Below are 27054 nucleotides of genomic sequence, written 5' to 3'. Positions count from 1 at the left end.
TGGCTCTTTATCAAAATTCTCCTGAAAGGCATATAACTGACTTGAATTTGTACATCGTTTAACTGATTAGCTTCAGCTGTGTTGCAGCATTAAGTATTTGTGCTTGGTGCCTGATGGACCCTCTCTGCTACAGAGCTCATGCCCTGACAATAACAGTACTTGGCACTTTTATTTTAAGGAGTGCTTTTGCAATATAATTAAGAATGTCTGCAACATCTTCTTCAGGCAGACGTGAGCTCATTTTGCCTGCACTTCAAGGCAGCTAGCTGCTCTGTCAGCTTGTCTGCGAATGTGGTCGTTCACCTTGCTTCCTGCAAGGTTTATTAGCTCAGCCACTGTGATACCAGCCAAACCTACGTGCTACTGCTCAGCTCCGAGCAGGGCAAAAGAATCTGGGTTTGTTCAGTGTATACACAGAGGCAGCACGGGGGCTGGCAATAGGAATTGGTTGTTGTTCTGGCCACAGTTTCATAACATAAGCTGTCCTGTTCTCAACCAAACCTCAGTGTGACCTGTGCGACTTTCTGGGGTTTCTACACTACTTTTCTCTGTCCCTGGAAGTGTTATGCATGACTGATTGCTGTCGGGAGGTGCAGCCTTACATGCTCATTTTCAGAGCTGAGATCCTGCGTGCTCTTTCAAATGAAACATGCTGTGGGGAGAGACAGGCTACAACTTCTGTGCTGGAGGACTCCCTGAGGGAGCCTGCCTGCAAAAAATTTGCCTTAAATTGATTATTTCAGAAAAACGAAACATTTCTACTTCTGTGTTAAAAGCAGGAAGAAACATACTCAATATGAAATAGGCAGTGAATGTAATAATCGCTTTGAGGTTTATGTGTTACTACAGCATTTATATTTTTAATATCCATGGTGTTTTTTGTAGACCGCGTCCCGATTTCTTTTACCGCTGCTTTCCAGATGGAGTAATGAACTCTGAAATGCACTGCACAGGTGATCCAGATCTGGTGTCTGAAGGCAGGAAAAGCTTTCCAAGTATCCACTCTTCTTGTAAGTTCATTCAGATGCAGCATTTCTTTTGTGAAAAGCTGTATTGTGTCTATGTTTTGGAATGACTCTTTATTTGTTAGATGGTGAGCTTGATTTTTGCTAGAGGGGTGCTTATGTCTTCAATCACCACTGCCACAAATTTCCCTCTCCTTATCTTGAGAACCACTTGAGAGCTGTAGCAGGACTATCAGTAGAGTGAAATATTATACAGGGTTAAAGAAAACAGTTAAAGAAACAGTGATACCTGTTTCTTAATGCAGGCCTCTGTGCATCCAGTGCTTGTATAGAATATACTGTTATATTCCACTGAAATATGAAATGTGGCAGAGTGTGTTTGACCAAAGTAGTTTTGACAAGTATGAGTTAATATCTTGCAAGTACTAGATCTACCAAATCTTTTTCTTTCTTCTCTATTTTTATAATATTCTATTACTAAAATGCTTTTCTTCATGGGAAGTTATATGCTTGGAGGTGAAAGGGATAGGAAGGAATACAGAGAGAGCGTGGTGCATCATTGTGGTCCTGTTCACTGTAATGAACTGGGTATGAGATGGGTTCAAGAAGTCTCCACAGCTTTAGAAGTTATCATAATTTGCTGGTAGAAGAATGAATTCCTGTATTCTTAGTCTTTTGACAATATCCATGTTATCCACATGGAATATTATGGAATGATCAGCTGCTCCTAGCTAGTGCTGTGAACTGGAAGACATGTAGGTGACTTTGTGAAAACTCAGATCTGATTAAATTAGTTATATTAACTCAGATGTTACAGAGGTTCCTTCCTCTGTCTTGCAGACCTGACTTCTACTGTGTTTGATGTCAGAAGGTCTCATAAAACTTCTTATGATGTGTAAAATAACTTTATTACTGCAAGGTTGGTTTATTGTGCGTGATTTTTCCTTTTTTTTGGCCAACACTGTTTCTTGCACTGTTAAGTTTCTGACAGCAGCCATTTAAGTAGCACCAATGCAAACCTTTGGAATTTATCTTCCTGATCTTCTTTTGAACTCATAACTTCAAGTTGTGTAACTGAACAGAGTTACATAACAAGTCACTTAATGAGATGAATGAAATTCTAGGCTGATCTTGTTTCCTTTTTCTTGTTTGAGTTCCCAAACAGTTAAGAGAGTACTAGATGTTTGTGGCAAGCTTATAAGCTTTATAGTCTTAAGTGGTAAACCAACCCAGCTGTGTCAAATTTTATTAGTTTTGATTCACATTGGAGAGACAGTAACAGATTATATCCTATGCCACTTAGAACAAAAGGTACTTACTGCTATCTTTAGACTGTCTTCAGATGCTGACTGTCATGTTTAATTGCAATTCTCTTGGTTCACTGTGTAACAACAAAAGCTTAAAATAATTAGAAGTACACGCTGATGTACCTAGAATCTGCAGGTTACCCCACAATAAACAGCAAATGTTATAATTGCTCACTTTATTGCAGTGTAGCAGTTTACTCCTTAGGGCTGCAAAGTTTAATCTAGGGAGATGCGTTTGGGTGTGCTCAGTCTGGAAACAGCCTGTGTGTGTGTAGTGCTCTGGGTTGTCAGAGCACTACATGTCTGACCCATGTCAGAGTTCTCTTATCAAGGCTGCTTGTCACCTTGCATGGTGTGCTGTTGCCATGCCAGTGGGGCAGCTCACAGAACGCACTGTGAGGTTTTATTTGTAACTGCCATTGGTTTTTATCAGCACTGAGTTATGTTGCTGCAGCTCACAGAAAATTCAGTAGGAGTAGAATGATGACCCAGTGGACTTAGATTAAAAAAAAATAAATAATAATAATAAATTTGAGTGGCTTTCTTCTTCCCTGACTAGAACAATATTAGCATGTGGCTGAGTTGGCTTTATTTCCTGCCGCAAAGTCTTTCGTTATCATGTGATGAGAATGAGGAGATATTATATATGCAGTAGCTTTTATCTGTTCGTAAGTGTATGTGAAATTAAGGCAATTCTGAAGTTGCTTGAAGTACTTAAATATTATAACGTCAGGCTCCAAATAGTTAAGTCTGATAAGGTTATGTATTTTGAATCCAAATGTATTTTATTCTTCTAATGGAGAAGGAAGCAATTGCAAATTGATATGCATGGGATGCCATCCCTTTTGCCTTCTGTGAAGCAAAATTATTTAGATGGAGGTTTTTTCATTAGTATTTTATCAAGAATAATTTATACTTGTGTTAGTATTTATTTTCTTGATAGACATTACTGTGGGAAACACATTTCACTGCCTTCCTGGATGTGTGAAGCAATGAGGATGTTCAGGATATTGTAACCTCTGTTCAGCATTTGTTTCTGTAATTCTGCATTTTCAGTCTTTGGCTTTGTGTAATACATAAACTACATTTCCCTCGTCTTTGTAAAAAGTAAAATAAAATAAAAATTATTCCCTCATTACCTTTAAAAATTTACCCTTCCTGCCTTCTTAACGTGCTGTTAACTGCAGGTTTTCCTTCCATAGTTCAGTACAAGACTTTTTTTTCCCTTTGCTACTTTTTCCCTTCCTACAGCATGAGATCACTACAAGATAAAGTGAAGGAGTTCCATTCTTCAGATTTCAATTGTCCTGTTTGGTGTGGAATTTGTGAAGTGACAGCAAAAACGATTTTGGTTACTGTTTTTTGATTTGGTTACTGGCTTTTTTTTTTTTTTCACAGCTGAAGAAATTTTAATAGGGAGAACGAGGGTTGATGTTGAACTCCAGTACCTCTTCTGGAATTACATTTAAAAGTAGCCAGCTGTAGGTTGGCATTTTCTACTTAACTGGAACATGGGAAGAAAGTAAATCACAAGTGAAAGCTTCCAGACTGCCTGTATAGAAAGATTAGAAGCTTTAGTAGAGAGCCATTTTCATCCTGAAACTCATTTTTCTTGCACTGCTCCTTGGACAGGCTGTCAATCAAAGGCTTTGTTATATCAGGATCTAAAGCGTCAGCCATGCAAAATGTGGCCTTTAACAAGAAAGTCCGTGTTGCTGTGACTGTTGTATGATAGAAATGCACTACTGGGAGGTGTAACAGTAGTGGCAGTGCTGGCACCCCCAGATGGCCAGACCTGATCTTGTGTAGTCAAAAATAATGTTGTGAACTACCTGTATCCCACTTGTGCCCTGAAGGAGAGTTCAGTTTCCTCGTTAGAGCACAGATAATGGTTTTGTATATTTTTTGGTGTTTTTAAAAATTTTTTTTTCCACTTAAATTCCCTTGTCTTTCATCTCCCTGTGCCAAGCAGGTTGTATAAAACGAATTAAAAAAGTGTGGAGCACAGACTGTTTTGTAAGGTAAGAGACTTTCAGACAGATGTGAACTGCATCTTTGCCTGAAATGAAAGAGGTATTTGAAATAGGAAAAGAGGCTTTAAGCCCTTTGTGTTCATACTCCATTAAGTGAAGAGGCAAAAAAGTGCAAGCTGAGATTGGAAAATTTTACAAGTTTGTTGTGGTTTTTTTTTTTTTTTTTTTTTTACAGCAGTTTTACAAATGAGCTGCAGATCTGTAGCTGATATGCCATGGTTATGACAGGAGTGATGGTTGTAATGTAGAGGCAGATGAGAAGAAGACTGTGACTGCTAAGGTAGCTGTTATGTTGTCTTACCAATCAGGTGCCTATAAGATGGGGAGAACTGAAGGAGCAAAATTCTTTTTTCACTTTATGGTTCTGATGATATCACAAATATAAACTGGTCCTGTCAAATATTGTGGGTTATGTGTTTTCATTTTGTGTATTTTTTCCTACTTTAAATGAAAGAGCTCAATTAAGCTGTTGATCCCTTGCTATGCAACAAACAAAAACAAACAAAACAAAAAATTCTTTGCGAGCTTGTACACAGGTGGCTTTTGAGAGTATTTCCTGCCATCTATGTCTTTCTGGAAGGTTTAACCAGGGAGTCAGGCACCCTGACATCTTACAGAATTAAATCTGGAAACATACTTTGTCTTTTAGGTATATGCATAGATTCACAGATTATGAAGATAGTAAAACCTTCTTGTATCATTTGTGCTGTGTCAGTTCATTGGCACATGCAGATATTCATGACAAATTTAAAAAACATAAACGTTTTGCTATATTAATTTTAAACATTTTCTATTGTAGCATTTTCCTACAGCTGAAAATTACCTTGATTGGCATGCGGTTTGTGAGCTTCCTGTAGGATAAATACTTTCCTCTGGTCTAATCTTGAGCCACCTAATTGGATATCTCTTTTCTGATCTTGGTATCTCATTTCTAATTGCTCTGAATTCATCATGCTAGTATGATTTTCCTCTGTTAAGCTTTGGTTGAATATTACGGATTACTGCATGCTCCAGTAATTTTCTGCATAGTTTTGAGTTTTTTTTCCTTGTTGTAGTAACTTCCTTTTCTCATCAAGAATGCTAATAAGAGATCCAGAAAATATTTTTGGGCTACTGCACCGTGAAGCTCTTCAGGTATCAAAACCATTGGGAAACATCTGATCACTTCTAAAAATCATCTTTGACCAAAACAGATTTCAGTGTAAGAACATGTGCTTATCTAGGCTAGACACGTATGGACTATTTGTACACTGACTGATAATTGATTTTAAAGTACTATTTTCCAGTAACTGGATTTCTTCAGGTGGAGAAGTTGAGTGTTGTGTGTATGATGAAAGTGGAGAGTTGCAAGTTGAGGGATACTGTAAAAGAATGAAAAACAATTATCTCAAAAAGTTTTAGAAGCACAAATTCATAGAAATCCACATCTTTTTCCAATTACTGCCTGCAATTAACTCCCTTAAGCTGCTATCTGTGAAGATTTTGATTCAAATTATGAATCCAGATCATCTCCTCAAATTGGTGGTACCAAGTTTTGCACTCAGCTCTGAATCAGAACAAGGAAGACCTGCCACATGGCATTTTAGTTGCATCTTTGACCCAGAATTCGTCATTGAAATGAAGATATGTTACCAATGCCAAATACAAATGTGCTGCAAATATGTTTTATGGGTCTTGTGTGCCTATGGCTGTGAATGATGTGGACTGGGATGGCAGAGGGTTGAGAGAAACAGCACAGTGAGATCAATGTGGGACTCTTACTGTCATAACCTGAGTTCTCTTTTATGTGTTGAGTCTTTATTGGGTACTCATAAGAAAATACTTTTCTGGGAGTATTAAACTGCTAAATGTACATCAACTTTGTGTCTCTTTCAGCCCACAGCTTACAAATACCTCACAGTCTCCATAGACGGGAAGGAAAATAATCAACAAATGATCAATTTCTATGTTTTGGTTTTATCCATTTTTCTATTAGAAATTCTTCTTTCACAAGTACTGTTTCTTTCAAACTGTGTGGTTTTTTTTTTTAGCAACTTGCACTTTCCTTACCAAAATGGCCTATGTGGTGATATGCCACTGTTTAGGTAATTAACATTTTCCATGGCCAGATTTGCAAGAGTTTCACATTTCAAATTGTAACATTGCAAGGAATTGATTTTTAATTTCCCTATTCAGGGTGAGCCTTTTCAGGTATAAACTCATCACAGATTAAGGTAAAATGTCCTTTTGCAGTATAGAGGGTAATTTCAGTTTTTTTTGCAGTATAGAGGGTAACTGATCAGAATCAATGCCAGAACTGAATTAGCTGGGGAATTCTGTTCAGTTAATATTTGTCTTGCTACATCAAATAAATGATCAGCAAACAAAGTTAATGGGAGCAGTAATCTAAGAATTAGAGTCTTGATACCTACCTTACACTTTAGTACAGCTACTGCCTTTAAGAAAACTTTGCAAGTGGAGCATGTAACACGGTGTAGATTCTATTTATATTAAAAATAGGGTATGTACATGATAAGAGTATTGAATGTGATGTCAGCCATGCTTATTTGGTGGGAGAAAGAGCAGTGTCTCTAGAAAAGAAACAATAATAGAGGAAAAAAAAAAAGGATCATTATTTTCTGCTGGCCTAATAAATGAGATTATATCCTTGGACCATTTCTGAATAGTAATTTTCTATTTTAAGTAGCCAGATTCCATTATGAATGACTGCAGCAATTGCTCAGCCTAGTAACAAGCTTTTTTTTTTTAAAAAAAAAAAAAGAAAAAAAAAGAAAAAAAAAGAAGAAAAACTATTCTGCAGAGATATTTCAGTCCTATCTGTGACCAAGGAGAGAAAAGGAGTCCCAGCTGCCTTTACTCATTGCATTTCCATGTCTTCCTTCAGAAGGAATATCAGCCCCCACATCCTATTAGGAGTATGTATGCCTTTCCTTCCAACTCTGACACATTTCCTAGAAACAGAGTTCCTATTAAATTTCACAAGCTATCAAGACTGTATGTTGAATTACTCAGTTGCCGACTTGATTGAGCAGCTCTAATGCATATTATTGTATTAATCAAGGTTGCTATTTAGCTGCTGTTTTCTTTGTGCACAGATATAGCCATGTAGCTATGCTGTTGTTAATACCACTTATTTGCCTGAGGCTATACCAAATCTTAAGGTGAAAGGGAACATCCTTATCTTTCCATTAATTTCTCTGAAAACGGTAGTCTTGCTTTCAAGCTGCATGAGGGATCTTTGCTTCTCAGCAGCACGCAGCCTTTTTTGTTAAGATGGCTGAAAAACCTGAGATGTTACATCTCTCTGCTATCCAGCAACATTACCAACCTTCTGGAAGAAAACCTGGAAGTAGTGTAATTCTTCACAGAAGTAGCATGTGATTTAGCATTATCAAAGCCTACATGAGACATCAGAAAATTGTAACTAAATTGTACCAGATTTCTTGGTCTCAGGATTGTGATTTAATGATTTGCAGTCCACTCTAATTTGTGATTCATATAGGAAACCAAAAGGTTTTAGGAGGCTTTTGTTTGTTTTTCCTAATCTCCAGTTCATGTAATTCAGGGAATTTAGGAATAGACTGAGGCTTCAAAGGAGAGTGAGGAAAGAAAAGGGTTATCATCTTGCATCCTAGGTCATTAATGAGGAGTAGAATGAATGGCTCATAAGAGCTGACATGGTTCTTCTTCAAGAGCAGGAGAAGCAAAGTGAAAGAAATGAGCTGGAAGTAAGAGTCTCTGAATTTGACTTGGAAAAACATGTTTTTGCAGCAGCTGTTGCTGCTTCTTGGTTATTATAGCTGTTTTTTCCTTCTTGGTCATTACAGCTGAATTTTCTTTCATCAGTGTAGAGGAAAAGCTTTCAGACTAATTCTCTCCATTCTTTTGCCTAACCTTAAGCTTTCAGTAAGGTTGAGGTACATGCTTGATTTCATAGCCTGAAGAAAAGGTTACGGTATTGTAGACTTCTGCTGTGCACAAAGCTAAGACCATTGTTCTTCTGACTGACCTGTTCAGCAAAAATGACTCTGAGTTACTCTAAGGATCTGAATATCAGTTTTAGCCTGTGAACTGTGATGACAGCTCTTCTGTGGAGCAAAACGGGTCAGAAAGCTCAAGAAAATAAATGTATCAACTCAGACCTGAAGACAGAGGAGCTGGTGCATAGGGTTCTGTGATTTATTTTGTCCAGGAATGACTGTATGAAGCTCTTAATTTTGGATAGGGTAAATTTCTAAATCTTTAGAGACTCCAGGTAAGACTTTCTGTGGCACCATTTTCACTCTGATCAGGCATGTGCTGTTGAAACTGTTATGACAGTCCCCTCTTGCAGCACATTGCATTATGTTGTTGGAGACCATGCTAAGACTAAACAAAAAAATAATAATAAATAGAACCCTCAAAATTGAATTAAAATGCTGAAATGGGAGGCACCCTTATGTAGAGGTGTCTGCTTGATTTATCAACTTATAGGAAACTCAGTAATAAAGATATTTGATCGTGTAAATGTATCTGTTGAAAACAAAGAAATATTAAAAATCTCTCGAGATAAATACTGTGTGATAGATGGCATGAAATCAAGACTGTAATTTGTGCCAGAATGAGAGAAGTGCAGAGCATCTACAGAAAGTCCCATTTGGGTTTTGCTATTACTGTCAGTTCTACACAGAAAGAAACCAGCTATTACAGACAAGTGAGCAGATAGGTAATATTTTTTTTCCTCCCTTTGGCAGAGAACTGAGCAAATAATGAAGTCACTACTTTAACAAACCCTACACATAAAATATTGATGCTAAACATTTTTAAAGTGAACACTGCTTTGTAGCAGTCAACTGATTTCCTGTATTTTTTCCGGTGATTTTTCTCTTGAGACTTTTCGTTCTCGCTTGTTTTCAATCTAAACTGTGATTTTACAATTTTCTGTATTCTGTTTGAGCAGAAACTTTTGGAAAATGATTGCGTTGGGAGTTCCATATCATGTTGGAAAACCACTCAAGTTGAACATAGAAATGAAATTGCCAGTGAAAAATAGCAAAGGAGCTCTTTTTAAAGAGGGGAGAGGGAAAAATCCATGGGTGGTTGTACTGAGAGAGTTAAGTAAGGAAATCGGGATGGTTCAGATAGTTTCTGATAGCAAAGCAAATTCTACAGACTCAGGTCTGTGTGTAATTTAAATTGGTGAAAGGTGCTCAGTGATGCAGTAAGTCCTCTGTCATATTATTAGTTATTCTGCATTTTATTAACCTGGCTTCTCTGTCTTGCCTGCTCTGACTGTCTTCCTCTGTGACTTCCTTGAAATTAGCAAGTTTGTGTGGATGAACACAGCAAGATCCTGTATTCAATAATGGAAGTATCACATGCTGCGAATAAGAAAAAAGTCTAAAAGTAGGAGTTCAAACATATTTATGTTATAAATATCTCTTAGAGTAGGAGACTTCTTGATGTAAACCTGCCATCTTAGATGTGGAAAATCGTAGCTGTTTAAAAAAGAAAAGAAAAAAAGCACTTTTGATGTTGACTGGCAGATTGTTTAATGTTTAATTTCTCCTTTATCTCTAAAATTATCTGTTCTGCTGAATGCGTTCATGTATGTTTGTGTTGTATTTGTGGTGTGTCTTGCTGTGTCACTAAAAAAAGCCCCAAACAACCCAAAAATAGGAGGAGGCAGAGGCTGGAAAGTATTATGCCTTTTAGGTGAACAGTGGACAGCCACTTTCTCTTCCCCTTTCTCAATAAGTAACTGAAATTAGTCAGTTTTAGAAAATAAAATATTTTTACATTTTAAAAGACATTCATTTGTTTGAAAAAAAAAAAATGGTTTGATTCAGAGTGAAGGAATTATTGAATTTCAATAGAATTGTTTGCTATGCTGTGATAAATTATATCAAATATTACTGCAGTACATGTAATTATAGTTGGATATTTAAATTTCAACTGTTAATTATCCTTAGCTAGCAATTTCATGGAGGATAATCATATTTCCTTCAGTTGAGAGTGAACATTTTAAGTAACAGATGAGCTACAAGCCACAGGTTTTGGCAGTAATTGCTGCTACTCCCTATTTTCAAGATAAATCTCTTAATTAACAACTGTACAGCAGTGCCTCTTTGAAATATTTCATCCTCTTATATAAGTATCTTGAGAAGTAAGGAATAAATGTCTTAGGCAAGAAAAAAAAAGGTCCCCTGTGGGGTTTATTGGCTTCTTAATTCAAACTGTAAGCATACTTGGGAATGTTTGTGTTTCAGGTTTTTACCTCTTTGACATATTTACCTCTCAGCACTTAAAGGCTGTTTGAATTCATGAGGGGCTTAAGAGACAAACTCTGTAAAGCTTAGTTCTCCAACACTACTAATAAATCAAATCCTGCTAGTCTGAGATTCAGATTATGTACATCTCAAACAGATCTCCAAAAGACTTATTTTTCTTGAATTAAAAATACAAACAGGCTACAGCTTTTACAGCACACTCCTTGATGCTCTCTGCCATATTGTGTTGTGTGTTTGGTGGAAACACTCCAAACCTCTGCTGTAAAGCATTTCTGTCTGCTAAAATACTCTTCAAATTGTGTTTTGACTGTATTTCACATGCTGATCCATATGTCCAAGAGAGACTGATGCAACTACCTGGCATGATAAATGTGATAGTAAGCAGTTGAGCAGTATGTCATCCATTTACAAGGACAATACTGAAGATTTATGTATGACAGAATGGGAGGTAAGAAGTTACCTCATTCAATGTGTGGCTTGGTATGTCCCCCTTTGAAAGAATGTTGAGCTATAAAGAAAAACTTGTCCATGACAGGACTTATTTATACTTAGTTGCCTCATAAATCCCACAGTGACAATAATTTGTACTAGAATTAAATAGCTGATGATCTAGAGCTTGTGTTTAGATGCTGTATTTATGCTAACAAAGAGCAGAAAAAGAAAATTATCCTCTAGCTATCATAAATGTCAAGGTAGTAGGCATTTAATTAGAGCTGACCTGTTTGAACTACTCTACAAATCTTGTCTCAGTTTTAATATTTTTTTTCTGGAAGAAATTAGAGGCATATTTTCTTTATTTCATAAAGGGATGCAGGTCTGATCTAACAAAATTCAGTCAATCCGTGATTTTCCTTATGCCTGTAAGGAGATAAATGCATTATCCACAGACCACACTAGAGCGGTGCCGTTCCCCAGATGCCATTCTGTCCTGGATTTAAATCCAATATCAATTCATTAGTTGAGTTTAATTTCACCAAGTGTGACTGAAAAACGTGGAGATATCAGTGATGAGTAAAGAGTAAAAACCACACCTTGCAGAGATGTATTTTAGTCTGGCTCAACTGTGTGAAGAGGGCTGAATTCATCAGGTGATCTGTTGTAGTGTTGGATGCTAAGGCTGCTGTGCTTAGTGCCTGAGTGCTGTCCTCTTTATGTTCAAAGTAATTCCAGAATCTGAGACGTTTTGGGCTTTGTCTTTACTGTGTTCTCAGAGAAAGGGAATTTGTTCAAGGTTTCTGTCATCAGAATTGGCAAAGGAATCCATGGAACAGGTTCATCTCTAGGACTTTCTGTTAAATACCGTAATTAACAGAGCAATTCAGAAGAACTTCACTTTTTTTTTTTCTAGATGTGACGCATGCCTTGAGACCACTTTAGATATTTCAGATGTAGTGAGATGTCTTGAAAGGTTCCTGTAAATTACATATCAGGCAAAAAAATGCACAAAGAAGTTTCATGGGAATTCCTTGCAGCAGTCCTGCCAAAGCAAGCTAATGATTAATAGTCTGCTTACTTACCTTTCAGATAATATAATTCTCTCTTTGTTCTAACATCTCTCTGTTTCCAGTACTTCCTTTTTGTTTTCCAGATCCTTGCATATTTTTGTATTTTGTGATGTACTTTTCATGTTGCTTCTGCTAAACTGTATTTCTTTGTTGTTGTGGAAAGAAATTAATAAAGTTGAGCCACAGGGAAGGTGATTGACTATCCCACTTGGAAAAACAGATATATATTTTGCCTTGTGATAATAAGCTCAAAATGTACTCTGGGAATTGTACTCCTATAAAATCCTCTTTGAATTGAATTTCGGCATTAAAATTTATGCAGCCATTTGGTATCATATGTTTTCCTTCAGGAAAGATAAATATTTCAGGCTTTGAACAGTGTGAAACTGGAAACATTCACCAGTTGCCCCGGCTAGAATTGCGGCAGGCTGCTGTGCAATTCCTGTGAAGAATAGTACATGTTTGAATACGAAAAATATGCAGTAATCATTGCAAGTGTAAGGCATTACAAAGAGATGGATCGTTTTCTCTGACAGGCCATTTGTGATGGTTGTTTTGCAGTTTCATAATTTGTTGCCACTGAGATGAGTTGGGGGTTTGTTTTTTTTTCTTTCCAGTTTTTAAGCTGTATCATGTAAGGAAGACACATGCTGTGTGTTTAGTAAAGCATCCACTGAAACCTGAGATGCTGAAAGTCCTCAAGTCCTTCATTTTCCAAAAAACACTCACAAAAGCTATTCATTTTTAATAAATAATTTATTTGGGGGCTTTAGATCAGATTCCTGTTCACGGGTTGTCCCTGTATGCCTTTTAACTTGATAATTGGTTTGCTCCATACAGATGGTTTTTTAAACCCACCTACATCCCCTGAGAGATTAAGATGTCGGAATGGGGTTTGCTGTGCTCCTAGATGCTGTCATTCCCTTTGCTTCTTCTCTGAACCTTTTTTTCAAAAGAGAGTGACAGAAGCAATCTGAAAAGTTGAGTCTAACAAAGCTCTGTGCATTCCAATAATGATAATGCTGAGATAGAGCTCTTTCTGATATGCTTCAAGCACCATTACTGTGTAGTTTAAAAAATGTGCCTTTGTTCTTTTCTCCTCATTGAGCACTTAATTAAATATTTCTGTCTGGAATTTGTGTTAAGTATATCTTAAGATAATGCTGTTTTAAATTGAATCAAACTGATTTTCTCATTTTCCTTTGTGCCAATGTTTCTAAAGAAGGCTGGTTCTTTATGCAGCTCCTTGCTTTATTTATGTAAACAGAGTATTGGTTTCTTCCAGATCGTAAGAAATTAACATAGTAGGAGTATTAGCGTAGATGAGGAACATTGCTGTGCCTCTTTGCCATCTTTCTTGTGCAGAATGATGACTTTTATTACATTAGACAATTTGAAAATACGTATGTAATAGAGTAGGTCATCTGATACGTTTTTGCAGTTTTCCTATGATGCAGTGAAATACTGAGTCCAGCCTGCATGGGGGGGAAAAAAAGGTTTCTCAAGTACATTCTACTGACTGACCAGTTCTTCAGTGTAAATATCACCTGCAGTCCTAGATTTCTTGAAGAGTAAATTGTTTGTTCAATGATTTTGACTGATCATATCTTCAAAATACAGCCATCAAGCAAAGTAGCCTGCATGGAGTGCATAGCAGTTGAGTTCTTTCATAGAATCATAGAATAGTTTGGGATGGAAGGGACCTTAAAAATCATCTAGTTCCAACCCTACTGCCAATCCCATGTAGTGCATTAATCTCAAACAGTGATGGCATCAAGGTATCAAGCTCCACAGCTGAACTGCATCACAAAAAATACATACATATATATATATATATATATGAATTTGGCTTTGCTCGATAATTTTCCCATCTGCTAACCCAGAAATGTTGGGATCTTAGCTTGAAACCTGCCAAATTCAGATGCATTTGCTTTAAGTTACATTCACTGACATGGATATCTTCAGAATTAATTCATTTCCCTTATTCTTTCCTATGGAAGTAGAAAAAAGAACTGCCTTTCTTAGATGGTGATTAGCATTAAATTAGTTCCACCCACTCTACTGTGTCGAAACAGGAGACATTCTCCCAAATATTTTGAAAACCCAGCAGATAAATGTGGAATGAGGAACCATGGCTTCAGAATGTTTATGATAAATAGTCTCACATTCCCGAGTATTTAGCTGTTAATTCCACGCTCTTCTCTGCTGATTGCACTATGACTGTGAATATGGGGTCAAGCAGCTCTTTCTGGATGTGCACACTCCAGGGTAAGGAAAATCAGTCTTATAATATTGTAACACAAAGCTGCTTTGCAAATTATTATTTTCATAGCTACAAGCTAGAGTATCATTTTGGTACCTTTCCAACTTCCATTGGGCTTAAGTTCCCTTGCAGGAGTGTGTGTGAGTCTCTTCTTTCTCACCTTCAGTTTAGAGGAACACAACCATGTATGGCAAAAACTGTTTTTGTGTCTAGTTCAAAAATATATTCTGTGGATGTTCTCTGTTCATTCACAAGCTCTTCTTTCTGGAAATACTTAGGTATGTCTAGTTAGGCCTTAAATCCTAACTGTATTACGGTTTGGTTGTGTATTGCCATGCATATACATCTTCCAAGATCAGAGAGTAGTTATTTATAATTCAAGGTGAATAAATGAATAAATAACATCCACAGAGACTTGAGTCCAGAAATCATGAAAATGTGTGTAGCTACTGTGGCTGAGAGTGTTTCTGTGTGCTGCTTCACCTCTTTAAAACATTCATTGCAGCAAACTGTGTGCCTTCAATGTAGATTACTATGGAGAAAAGAACAGTTTCCATTCAGCAGTTCCATCTGCAGCAGATGTTCTTTATGATGCGTGCAATTTTCCTGCTCAGTCTCAGAATAAGTATTTCAGTCTGATTTGGAGTTATATATAAAATTTTACATTGTCCGATACCAAAAGGAACCTCGCCTTAGTAAGAGTGTTACAGTAGAACAAATTCTTAAGGTGCTGATCTCCTCAGCCAGTTTTCTGAGAATCCTACTGTGATTCATCTTTCACGAGTGATTAACTATCGAGGAAGATCTCAGCTTAAACTCCACTTCAGAAACAAATGAAGCAGTTACCTTTAAAGAAGAAAGTTCTGTTTTATGCCTTCTGTTAACTGAGGGCTAAGTTAAGTTGCTGAAAGGCAACGCAGTGCATTTTGATTTTGATGGATGTTGCTGTAATATTCATTGTAGTGCAGGTCAGCTCTACCTTACCTGAATCGTGAATATGAAACCTCAGTTTAGAAACTAAGGTTTAGGTTGAAGAACTTAAGGCATGAGCACCTGTGAATTTAAGTGCATAAAGAAAAGATTTCTCTACATTCTTCATTATCACAACCATATCAATATTGTAGATAATTTCGTTTTTTTCTGTATAGCAGAGGCATTACTATACAGAGGTACTTCAGTGTTTTTTTTCTGTTCTGATCCCATGAGAAGCTCCTACACCTTGTAAGACTTTTTTCCAATAGAGTGGAAATCTGAATGAAATGCAGATGCTGTTTTTTGTTTAAAAAACCTGCTGCTCTGAGGATGTGTCTTGAAAATACATTCATTTCAAGAACACCATGATATAAAAATGGCAGAAGGAATGATTTCTTCCTGTCAGATAGATGGTATGAAGGGCAAAGCGAATGTATATTGCACTTGCAGAGGACTGAGCATAAGAATGTAACCCAATCTGCAATAAATCTTAGATTTATTCAATTGCTCAAGCCTCTTATATTTTAAGGTTTGCCTCCCACCGTCCTCTGACAAATACTGAATCAGCACTGGTTGGAAAAGCTGCTAGGAAACAAAACATTTGGTGTGTTGGTTTGCTGATTAATTAGCATTCTGTCTGTCTCTCTTTATCCAGTCTAAAGAAATGATTTATTTGTGTGTTTGAAGATGAAATGCAAATCTTCAGTAATTACATTTAAACAGCTGTGTGGTATAAACTTGTAAAACCATTGTGCAGTCAGCTAAAATAGTCCGTCCCATAGATTCATCAGCAAAACAGAGTAATTACTTTATCACACTTAGCGTTTGGGAACATGAGGACAAGGGCATTTAAAAAGCCTTGGCAGATTAGAAAAAAGGCACGTCTGACCCAGCACTGAAGGCAGAAACTCAGAATTTTCTATTGTGAATGCAATTTATCTTCTCTCACAGAGCTGGGTAGGTATTAGAAAGGTAAAACATATAGAAGCAGTCAAAAAAAGAATTTTGAATACTTGGATAAATATTAATAATTTTGCTGTCAGTGCTTTATGTGCTTATGCTCCATCCCTGATGCCCTGGAGGTGTTCAAGGCCAGGTTGGTTGGGACCCTGGGCAGTCTGGTCTAGTGTTGGATATGGAGGTTGGTGGCCCTGCATGTGACAAGAGGTTGCAGCTTCATGATCCTTGAGGTCCCTTCCAACCAGGGCCATTCTGTGATTATGCTCTACTTTGGTGTATGATTGTTGTGGACATTCGCTGTATTTCGCAGGGGTACCTGTTCAGCAGCAGCACTGATTTTTCTACAGCTATAAAATATATTAAAGTATCTAAAAACAAACGAACAAAACAAAACAAAAAAAGCCACAACACCCCACTTGCATTCTGGAAGGTGAACAGAAAAGAAAGGAAGTTGAGCTCAGAAACTTGCTGTGTTCTGTAATTGCTGCCAGTTCAGTGTGTTCTGTAGGAATGTGTTAATGGAACTTAAAATATCATTTAAATGTAAGACAATTGCATCCTTTTCATTTTCAGCTTTGAGCCTGAACTTTTTACAATAGGTCTCGAATCATGAAAGACGTATTGAAGGTTTAACATGAAAAGGCTTTTGTGACTCAAGTTATAAATTCATCTAAATATCTGACTTAATGTATTAAAAAAATCAGAGATTCTTTATGCAGCCACTTTCTCCCCCAGAGGAAAAAGGTGATTTGCTAAAGGAAAAAAGAATCAATTGCTATTGGAAATGTGAATGGCTAGAGGTAGCACAGTATTTGCAGACGCATTGGATTATATGAGAGCTCAGTACATATCAGATGGCAGTGGCTTTACATTGCAGTGTTTGCTTCCCTGATTGCTTGCATTGCTGCAGAGATAACGCCACTGCTGTGGAGAGCAGATGTACGTCATGGATCTGCGCATCATCTTTGCCCATTCCGTTCATACAGTACTGCTGTGTGGTTTTGTGGCTGTTTTTCATATTAATTTGTACAATGGTTGACTTTTTGTGAAATAAATAAATAATATATTTTCCTAGAGCATAGGCCGTGTTCTTTTAAAAGTTATAACTGCATCGTTAATATGATTATGTGGAATCATCATTTGTGTTCTGAAACTCCCTCACTTCTCATAGATGGAGCTTATTGCCATCTCACCTTGGCTTCTCATCTCCCCCTGTAGAGATCATGGCTTCTCTGCAGTAGAAGGATTCTACTGTCAGATCTGAAAGGATAGTATGCTACAGTGTGTTTATGACAAATTAGTATAATTCTGCATTTTTCTTTCAGTTGCATTTTCAGGCCTTGGCTTTACCACCTTCTACCTAGCTGGAAAGTTGCATTGCTTCACAGAAAATGGCCGGGGGAAGAGCTGGCGGCTCTGTGCAGCAATACTGCCTCTCTACTGTGCCATGATGATTGCTCTGTCACGTATGTGTGATTACAAACACCACTGGCAAGGTGAGCTACGGAGATACTTTTTCATGTATCTATATTATTAGCTTTGCATTTCTGTATTTTTTTGTTTGTTTCACTGAAATCATGCGAGTTACAGTGCACATTATTGCAGACCTCTCTTTCTCTTTGGCTGACACTCCTGAATTTCTACCTTTTGGTTTCAATTAAGTGCAGCGTTACTTGGTCTCACTGAGCTCTTTCCCATCTCATACAGAAGTCCCCATACCAGAGCAAGACATCCTATTACACGCTTTTTTTTTTTTTTTTTTCCCCCTCTGGTTTTGTGTTTGTGCAGCATCTTGCTCTATGATAGCAGCTTAATCACAATCCATTAACCTTGACATGCTCTTGAAGGAATCTCTTAGTTCTTAGTTTCCTATAGAGTTCTTACCTTGTTCCAGGGCTTGGTGCACTCAGATCAGAGAGCACAAAGCTGTTAGGGTTCTTGTGCTCTGTGTGAGACCTTTTTGAATTAGTTTAACACAAATGAATATGAACAGCAGCGTACAGGTTTACTCTCTAGTTCTGGATGTGTTTTTGCATTGTGCACTACATCTTGCCAAGAGTAAGGATTAGGATTTATGTACTGACGTGTGCTCTGAGGCACATTATTATGCTGTATTTTATATATGATAAATGGAAACTACACCCAAGGGGTTGTATCTGTATCCAATTACAGGTGCTCATATTTTTGTTTCTGAAACTCAATCTGGAAACTCAGATAGCTCTTCCTAAGCTAGAATTGTGCTGGCACACAGTACTCTGCAGGTGACTTGTGCCCTTAGCTGGAAGAACTATCTTCTCGAGGGAGAGTCATGTTCACTTTATAACATGCTATGCCAAAGCTCAGGCCTTGTTTTTCATGCCCAGCAGCGTCATCCAATTGTATTGTATGTGCTGTGGTGTGTGAACGAAGACCATCAATACGATGTCCAAGATGGCATACTGTAGCTGAAAGGTAGAGTAGAGTATATGTACATTACAAAGTCAAGACTGAGAACATTAATATTATAAGATTTTAGGAAGCCCGTTAAGTTTGGCTAGAAAATGTAGCATTCAGGATTTATTGTTGAAATAGATGAATATTAGAATATTTCATTATGAATCCTGAGTATACTGACTGCTTTCAAGTCCCCATGATCTCCATTTAGAGATTCTTTTAAGGAAAGATAACTGCTGAAATTAAAAGAATATTCTTTTTCCTTTACGGGCAAAGGAAAAAGGTAGAAAGTAAGTCTGGGTTAAACATGGGTCAATCAAATGCTTTGTATTTACAGTGTTCCTTACAGTCTGTCCATTCAGTGGTAACATGACTTTGTTGCTTTTCTTACCTAGATGCTTTTGTTGGAGGGATCATTGGCCTCATTTTTGCTTATATTTGCTACAGACAGCACTACCCTCCTTTGGGTAATACAGCTTGTCATAAATCTTACGTCAGCCTGCTAGATCAGAACTCAATGAAGAAAGAAGAGAGACCTACAGCAGATAATGCTACTGGCCTGCCTCTGGAGGGAATAACTGAAGGTCCAGTATGACTAAGAAATGCAAAATGAACTTTTAGCCTTCTCACATTTTCACTCAGCTGGTCTCTTAACACAGTGTTTCTTACCATACACTTGGTCTGCACTTCTATTTTTTTTTTCCGTTTCCTTGTTATAAAGACAAATTGAACTTTTTTTTTTAATGCCATAGTATCATTATACTTTTAAATTCCGGGTTTCTGTTCATATTGACTGCTGAATTATCTGTTTTCAGTCTACTGCAAACAGATAGAATATTCAGGGGAAACAGGACATTAAAAGACAATCCCACAGGGAGATTGATCAAGAAAGTAATTTTAAAGAAGATGTGGTTGAGGATACTGTAGATCTGGAAACAGATTTTCTTAAGTACTTTGTATCTCCTAGAAAGTTTGATTGTCTTCAGCACTCACTCACTTCAATGGGTGATGAGTACACACAGCACTTTTCATCAAGTGTTCAGTGTCTGTTCTGGCCAGATGTTTCTTCGTGTAATTTAATAAGTTAGGGCATCATCCTTCTGTTTATCTTGTTGCCTTCTAACACGATAAACTCCTTGTGATGGGAGGATGCTTTGGCAAGGTCATTCTGAGCTAATAATCAAGCAGCTGACAGGCATGAGTGGTTACAAGTTTGTAAGAGCCAAGCCTTGTCACATTAATAGTTTTAGAGGATGATGCTGATATTTGAGAAATTTCACACTGTTAAAGTTATCAGCTTGCAATAACATGTGTGTTCATGGGATGGATCAGAAACTTGGTGTTATATCATTAGCAATTCTTTGAGAGTGCTTGCAGTAATTGCCATCAAAACAAAATGAAAGTAAGGAATATTCATGACATTCAACAAACTGAAGTCTTTAAAGCAAATTTAAAAAGATAATAAAGTTTGAGGATGAAGAAACATAATGGTTTTGTGATTCTCAGTGTACTACATTCATTTGTGTGTAGTGACTCACTGCAGCATTGATGATCTGAAGAAATGCAAAGAGATTTTCATTTGTGACTTTGGATGCACGACCATGAATGCTTTTGGTGGTTTCCAGCACTGTAACATATCCAGAGGAATGCTGGCAATGGTGTTCCACTTTAACCATTCCACATTCGCAGCTCATCATGTTCTTGTGCATGGTATTTGCAAAGGTTGGCTTGGTACCTGAACTGAAACTCTTCATTCAAAACAGCGTTGGTACAGAGGATGACCAAACAACCTTAGTTAATTTATTATTATTAGGATCCAGTTTTGTTACGTATGCACTATGCAGTATACATCACATTCCTGTGAAATGATATAGCTTTGGATGGCAGACTGTCAGATTCCAGAATCTCTTTTTGTGGATATCCTGTGAAAATAGAGGTAGGTATTTTAGACCATGTCCAGGCAGTTGAACATTTCTTAACAGGGGCTGCTACTTAAAGCAATCAAGACAGTGTTGACCAACAATCATTTTTACGGTGCTTTAGACTGGAGGAGACTGCTGCCATAATTATAATTTATGTGTTCCTGTTGGAATTTGTATTGGCCTTGTAGGCATTTTGTGATTCAAACAGCTCAATGTGTTTATGTAATGCTTGTGTCATTACTTTTGTCAAAGGTAATCTCTGTAGGCTTTTGTTTTGAGAAGAGCAACTTCCTGATTGGCAACACTTGAATTTTTATGGAAAACAAGGAAATTAAACTCCCTTTTAAAAGTTGTAGTAATTGAGAATACAATGATACTGTGTATAAACATATAAGATATTTGGAAATAGGGAGTGACGTGAAGGGACAAATTCTAATAGGCATAAACCCAGCAGGATTCTGCAGAAATTAGACCTGATCTACTGATACTGGTTTGGCTGCATAGTCAAACAGAATGTAAGAGGCAGGATTTTTTACTGACAGTTACAGTATTCTGAGCTATAGAGTAGACACAATTGGCCAAACCTAACTGTCCTTCTGGTGTACATGTGCTGGGTCATGAAGCTAGCAAAAGTGAAGCAGAATTGTGCTGGCGTTGTACGCGCATTGGATTTAACAAAACACTTCTCTGGTGTAATTAAGATCTTATTGTAGAAATCCACAAAGTTTAGTGAAGGTTTAGTCTTTCTACAAAGTTTTTAAACCATCCTATCGAGTTCTGTAACAGTGATACCATTTTCTATTACGTCATATGGGATGACTAAAAGAAAGCCCTGCAGTAAGGGTGTTGTCTTTTCATTGTATAGGGCTTTGCCATTAGCTTTTTCTTTCAGCAGGAACCTTAGTCTTCCAGGTAATATGCAAATGTTAAAAAAAAAGAATCTTAAAAGTAGAAGTTTAATACTGATGCATAGTGCATTTTGCATGTTTTTATATAGATCTGGCTTATTCTCAAAAGTGAGTGGGGCCTCCTAACTGTGCTGTTCACATTCCCAGTGTTTTAATGGCTTTTGATACAACTAGGTGATTTTCTTTGGGTTGAGAAGTGCTTGTGTAGACCTTAAATGAGTAGTGGCTGTTGAAAGATTGGAATGTGAAATGTGATGCAGCATTGATACTATGGTGCAAGAGTAATTGGTGAGCTTTGCAAAGCAGGAAAGAATAACAAATTTTAATGTAATTAAGTTGAAAGTCATAATACAGACAATGTGAAAGCTTTGATTAAAATGTAATTAAAATTATGAAAGACATAATGAGGTGAAACTTACAGCGAGATCTGTAAATGCTGTAATTACCAGTGTTAAGTCAGCTTGGGGAAGGCATTTTTTGTGGATCAATGTATTTTAATCTCATGCTTTCTCAGTGTGAAGGATATGTAATGTTGTAATGCACCAATAAAACAACACATGAATATGGGTTTGTACATCTGAGTGTTACCATTTTTTATCAACGTAGTTTAATTAATAAACCACGTGGAGTATTAGCAAAAGAAGCCTTAATGTAATTGTTATTTATGCACAATAGCAGTTCCAAAAGTGATTGTTGTTACTAGCCTTTCTCATTTAATCAAAATATGCTACCCAACATCCATCCAAGAAAATGTACAGTGTAAGCCTGCAAGGCTGAAATTTTGAAATATTAAACCAGTAGTCTGCAACAGGTCCCTTTTACCTGTCACCTTGTGTATCTCAGGAGTTATTGGGAATGCCATATTTTATAAAGCGTGGTTAGACTAGGAAAAGGCAATGAGATCTAATAGAACACAGCAGAAATATCCTGACACCAAACGTATGAGATTGCAAATCAGTCAGCAGAATGTCCCTGCACTGTATGCATATCTCAGACAATGTACTGCAAATAGAACTGGAGCACAAATGCTGATTCATTCTCAGATTTCCTTGTGTGCAACTTAATCTGGTTTCACCCTCGCTTCTTTCTCCATGCATAAAGCACCTGAATTACATTTAGTGTGAAAAGAAAGCCTCCTTTTCCTTCTTTCCTTCAATGATTAAAAATAATTTCTGGTGGATATAAAAATAAAAAAAGATATGTCTTTTAAAATTTATTTTGCTAATAATAAAATTCCACTCATTTCAGTGGAAATTTTGTGGATCACTAATCACATCACATCCAGTAAGTGACATAAAGCCTTCTTACCATTTCTGTTCATGCTTTTACATTTTTAGGATGATAGTTAATGAAATATTGTAACTTTTGATGATGATTTTTCTTTTGGTAACACATTCCTCTCTGGGTTAGAGATCTGTTGGATTGATCTATCCTAATGCAAAGGGAAAAGTGTTGACCATGGCAGCATTAGGGTGATGAGAAGGAAGATGCTTGTTTTTCTTGCTTTTGAAGTTCAGTATATGTAAAGGCTTGCATGTAAGATAATCATTTCCATGTCACCTAGCCTGCCAGTGTTATTGCACTGCAGTAGCGTTGTGCTTGCTGGGACAAGGGCAGGGCCTGGCATTGAAGAGTTACTCCATGCTGATATTCACTCAAAGCAAGAAAATGGAATTTCTGTTCCTCCTAGGATGCAATCCTGAAAGCCTGAGTAGAAGTTGAGTACCACAGTCAGAGAAAGAACATTGCTTTGAATTTTCTTTCTCTTGTTGCCTCCATGGTAGCAGCCTGGAACATCATTAAGTCTCAATGGAAAACCCATAATGAACATGTTAAAATATTAACATTAAACATTAAAATAACAAGACTGGATGGATTTTCCCCAGTATACTGAGATGAATTGAGATGCTTTTTGCACATGCTTGACACATCCCACCATTGGCTGACTGCTGGAGGACTTTTGATGAAACTTGCAGAGATGACCAAGAAATGATTGTTCAGACCACTCAGGCCAGATGTGGATCTTGATTAAACCCAGAAACCTCTATGAAAAGCTTGAGCTGCAATAGATATACACGGATGTTACAGAAACTAAAGATCTGCCCATTATTATTTTGCTGCCAGCTTCTGAGAAACCTTTCCAAAAAGTTTCCCAAAAAAACAAAAGGCATCAGTGGGTAGTGTGAATCATGCAATCTATGTAGCGAGGCATGAATGGGGCATGAAATAGAAAACTCTTGCTCAGTGCTTTGACTTGATAAATAGATACAGTGATGCATAGAACCAGTCCACATGTATTGTAGAACTTCAAGCATCAAATCATCCAGCTATGCAGACCTTAAACCTTTGGACTGAGTTTCTTGTTAGCAGACCAAAAAAGCCTTCAATTTCACTGGCAGCTTTACAGCTGTTACCTATTATACTAGAGACCTACTGGAATTTAACATTTGGTACAAAGACTGAATTCACATGGTCTGAAACAAGCTTATTTCCAGGAATAGATGGGGCTGGGCACAAGGAGCCTCTTCTTTTTATTTTGGTATTTAGATATGGTTTGCTGTTATTTTGGTATTCTGTCCATAGGCATAACTCTGCCTTTCAACAGCTCCAAGCCCTGTGAGTTTTATCCCAGCGTTGCCACAATTCTGGTTAGTATCTCTCTCTCAAAATGAGCTTCTGACACCATTAAGATAAATGCCCATTTTGTAATTCCTGGAAGAGATTTCAGCAAAGGAACGTTTGAGTTACAAGCCCAAAGACTTGCCTGGTGCCTCTTGTTGAAATCACCATATTCTCACAGTTCTCCTTGACCTTTGTATTCAATTCCTTCTGCCAGTGTAATTAGGAGAAGGGAATCTCCACTTGAGATTGTACGTGTACAAATTATTGATATTTAATGGATTTTGAAATAACTCTGTTCTTTATCAGGCAGATTTAAAATACATTACTATTGTATTAGTCTGAATTCTGTGCACATCATTTCTTATCAGCATTACAGATCATTTGTGAATATACAACTGCACTTCATCTTAATTTCCAGTTCTGCCAATTGAAGCCATAGTAAAAGGTTCAGATTCTGCTTCTTATCGAAGCTAACATAACACTCCAGCAAAGCAAAGGAAAAGAACATCCGAGCAGTGCCCCAGTGTTGTCCTTCAATGTAAGAGGTATAAATCTGTCATTTTAAATAGGCTACAATTAGCATCTGCAGCATTCTCCAACAAAGCAAGAGTGGCTTAAAACATGCTCTGTATCACTGAATGTGAGAAGGACTGGAGTTGTCTTCCTTAAACAGATCACAGAACAAAAGGCCAAACATATCTTTATGATGACCTGCTTGGAAAACAGCAATTCCATTTCACACAGATGTGATGGTTTAGAAAACAGTTCTAACTCCATATATTAGCTAATAAAACTGATAGTTTTAACACTGTATTAAGGGAAGAAGCTTGCAGCATCTCCACACACATCATTCTACATCTGTCAGCCTATGGAGCCAATTTCCACCTTTTTGAGGCTTCCAGGTCACTCATGTCCTACAAATACCCACAGTAACAGGATTGTACTCAAGTGGGTGATTTGTTCCTACTGTGTTTGCCCATATATTCTCACCTGGTCTGAGAAATGTTCACCCAGATTTCAGTATGACACAGGTTCAGTTCACAGGGGAGGTAGTCCGATTTTAATTTTTAGCACTGGGGAGTCTCCTTTTTAATTTAATTTATTGTTTTAATACTAAAATAAAACTCCTGTGCTACAAACTCCCAGATGAGCACAGCTGATGTGAGTATTCAGCTCAAGGCAGGTGGGAACAAGTGCAACCACAAATAGAAGCTGCATCAACAAATGATCCAGGAGCTTGAAGCTTGGGGAGTGGATAGAGAACTGATGTACGTGGAGCAGGAAGAGCTTCTGACTAGTAAGTGCATTTATGTTCTCTAGGAAGAGAGAAACTTAGCCTTTGCTCTGTTTGGGAGTTCCTAGGACAAATGTAAATAAAGTAGCTGAGAGCTGGAAGTTTGCAAAGCAGAGAGGTGGTGAAATTACAGAGCAGCTTTTGAGCGAAGGAGGGCAGCAATATCAGCCTTGTTCTTTTGCAGATCTTTTTGGAGGGCTTCTGCAGCAGGGAGAGCTGATGATTTGTTGAACTCTTTCAGCTTTGTATTTCTTTCTTCCCTTCATTGCTTCATAATTTGAGAAGCACCAGGATTTGTATTCTTAACTTTATTCCTGTCTGCTGTTAAATAAAACCTGGTTTCAAACTTAAAGTGCAATGGCTTGTAGCCTGTCAGGGCTATTAACCTCTTCTTGGCTTTTCTGGAAAGACTGTTCTGAAAATTCCTTTTCTGAGCCTGTATGTTCTTAATGTCTATAGTAGTTCTTAAGGGGTTCTATAGAACTGCTAAGTGAGTAAGCACACATTTCCCCATTGTGTTTTTCTTGCTAATGACAAGAGTCAAAATTTGTACTACCTAACATCTTTCCAAAAGCCATAGTCCTGACTCGTTGGTATATGGAGTTACTGTTCATTGGTACTGGTAATGGCTGTAAGGTATTTATGGTGCAGTAAGTGTGGCTATGTAAAGGGTTTTTGTGAGTCATTGTAGAAAGACTACCTCTTGCTAAACAAGAGTCACTGTAATTAATATTAACGCATAGAATTCCATGTAATGTGTGATGCCCTCAGAGCCTTGTGTAGTCAATCACCCCCGATGGCTGCAAGCTGGTTTTCCTGCTGCTAGATCCTCACTGGTAGAGCTGCGGATGTTCACAGGTGCATTGGGTTTGTGTGGTATTTGTTTAAACACCAGCACTAATAGGTGCAAACGATCTAAACCAACCCAGCCGTGTGAATTTCAATGGGTTTGCTAGGAGAGATGGAGACAAAAAAAATATCCTGCACTCAAATGCACTCTGCTAAAAACTTTCTTGTTGCTTCTCCATCACTCTGAGTTTCCACTCGGTTTCAGGCCAGGGCGGGCCAGAAATAGCACTGCCTTTGATCACTGCTGAAATCAGTGGGGGTCAGATGTGGCTAGGAATTGTACTATGCATTATTTTCTGTCTGTGATAAAGTGAGCTTGCAGGCATGCTTACGCTCTTAAACAGGTCATTAACTCAAATTGCTTCTTTATATGATATAAACCTCCCTGAAGTCTAAAAGTGGGTCAGTCAAACTCTGTTCAACTTCAGCAAATCTTAACATCAACTATTCTCACTGTTAATGAGACTCTCAGGTGTCTGGGCACACTAGGCTGAAACCAGTCTGATGGGTGTAGACAGCATTTTAGAATCCATGTGTGTTACCTCCTTGTGTTTGTTTGCTGCTTAAGCCTGACAAGAGTAGAAAGAGTTGAAAGGATATTCTTGTAGCTTGTAAGTTTGGAATACCTCAAGTCATTGATTATTAATGCCTAATTCTATTTAGAATCATCCAGATAGTTTTTATGAAGGGTTGGTATTAAATAGAACCTTTATTCCATGTACTTAAGTAGGTTAATTACTGATTATGCAGGA

At 37.5% G+C, this 27054-nt stretch overlaps 1 protein-coding gene across 1 annotated transcript in view; it reads left to right on the top strand.

Annotated features, from left to right (window-relative positions):
• PLPP4 (phospholipid phosphatase 4) overlaps positions 1-21569 on the top strand; it is a 45872-nt gene extending 24303 nt beyond the window's left edge. Inside the window, exons 5-7 of the mRNA XM_052676622.1 lie at positions 886-1010; positions 17600-17770; positions 19103-21569. Coding sequence (XP_052532582.1) covers positions 886-1010; positions 17600-17770; positions 19103-19302 — 496 coding nt within the window. The 3' untranslated portion in view covers positions 19303-21569. The remainder of the gene's footprint in view (positions 1-885; positions 1011-17599; positions 17771-19102) is intronic.
• The last annotated feature ends 5485 nt before the right edge of the window (positions 21570-27054 follow it).

This window comes from Tympanuchus pallidicinctus, unplaced genomic scaffold (assembly GCF_026119805.1).
Source record: "Tympanuchus pallidicinctus isolate F22 unplaced genomic scaffold, pur_lepc_1.0 scaffold16, whole genome shotgun sequence".
NCBI classification, from domain to species: Eukaryota; Metazoa; Chordata; class Aves; order Galliformes; family Phasianidae; genus Tympanuchus; species Tympanuchus pallidicinctus.
This window is presented reverse-complemented; position numbering and strand designations above follow the sequence as displayed.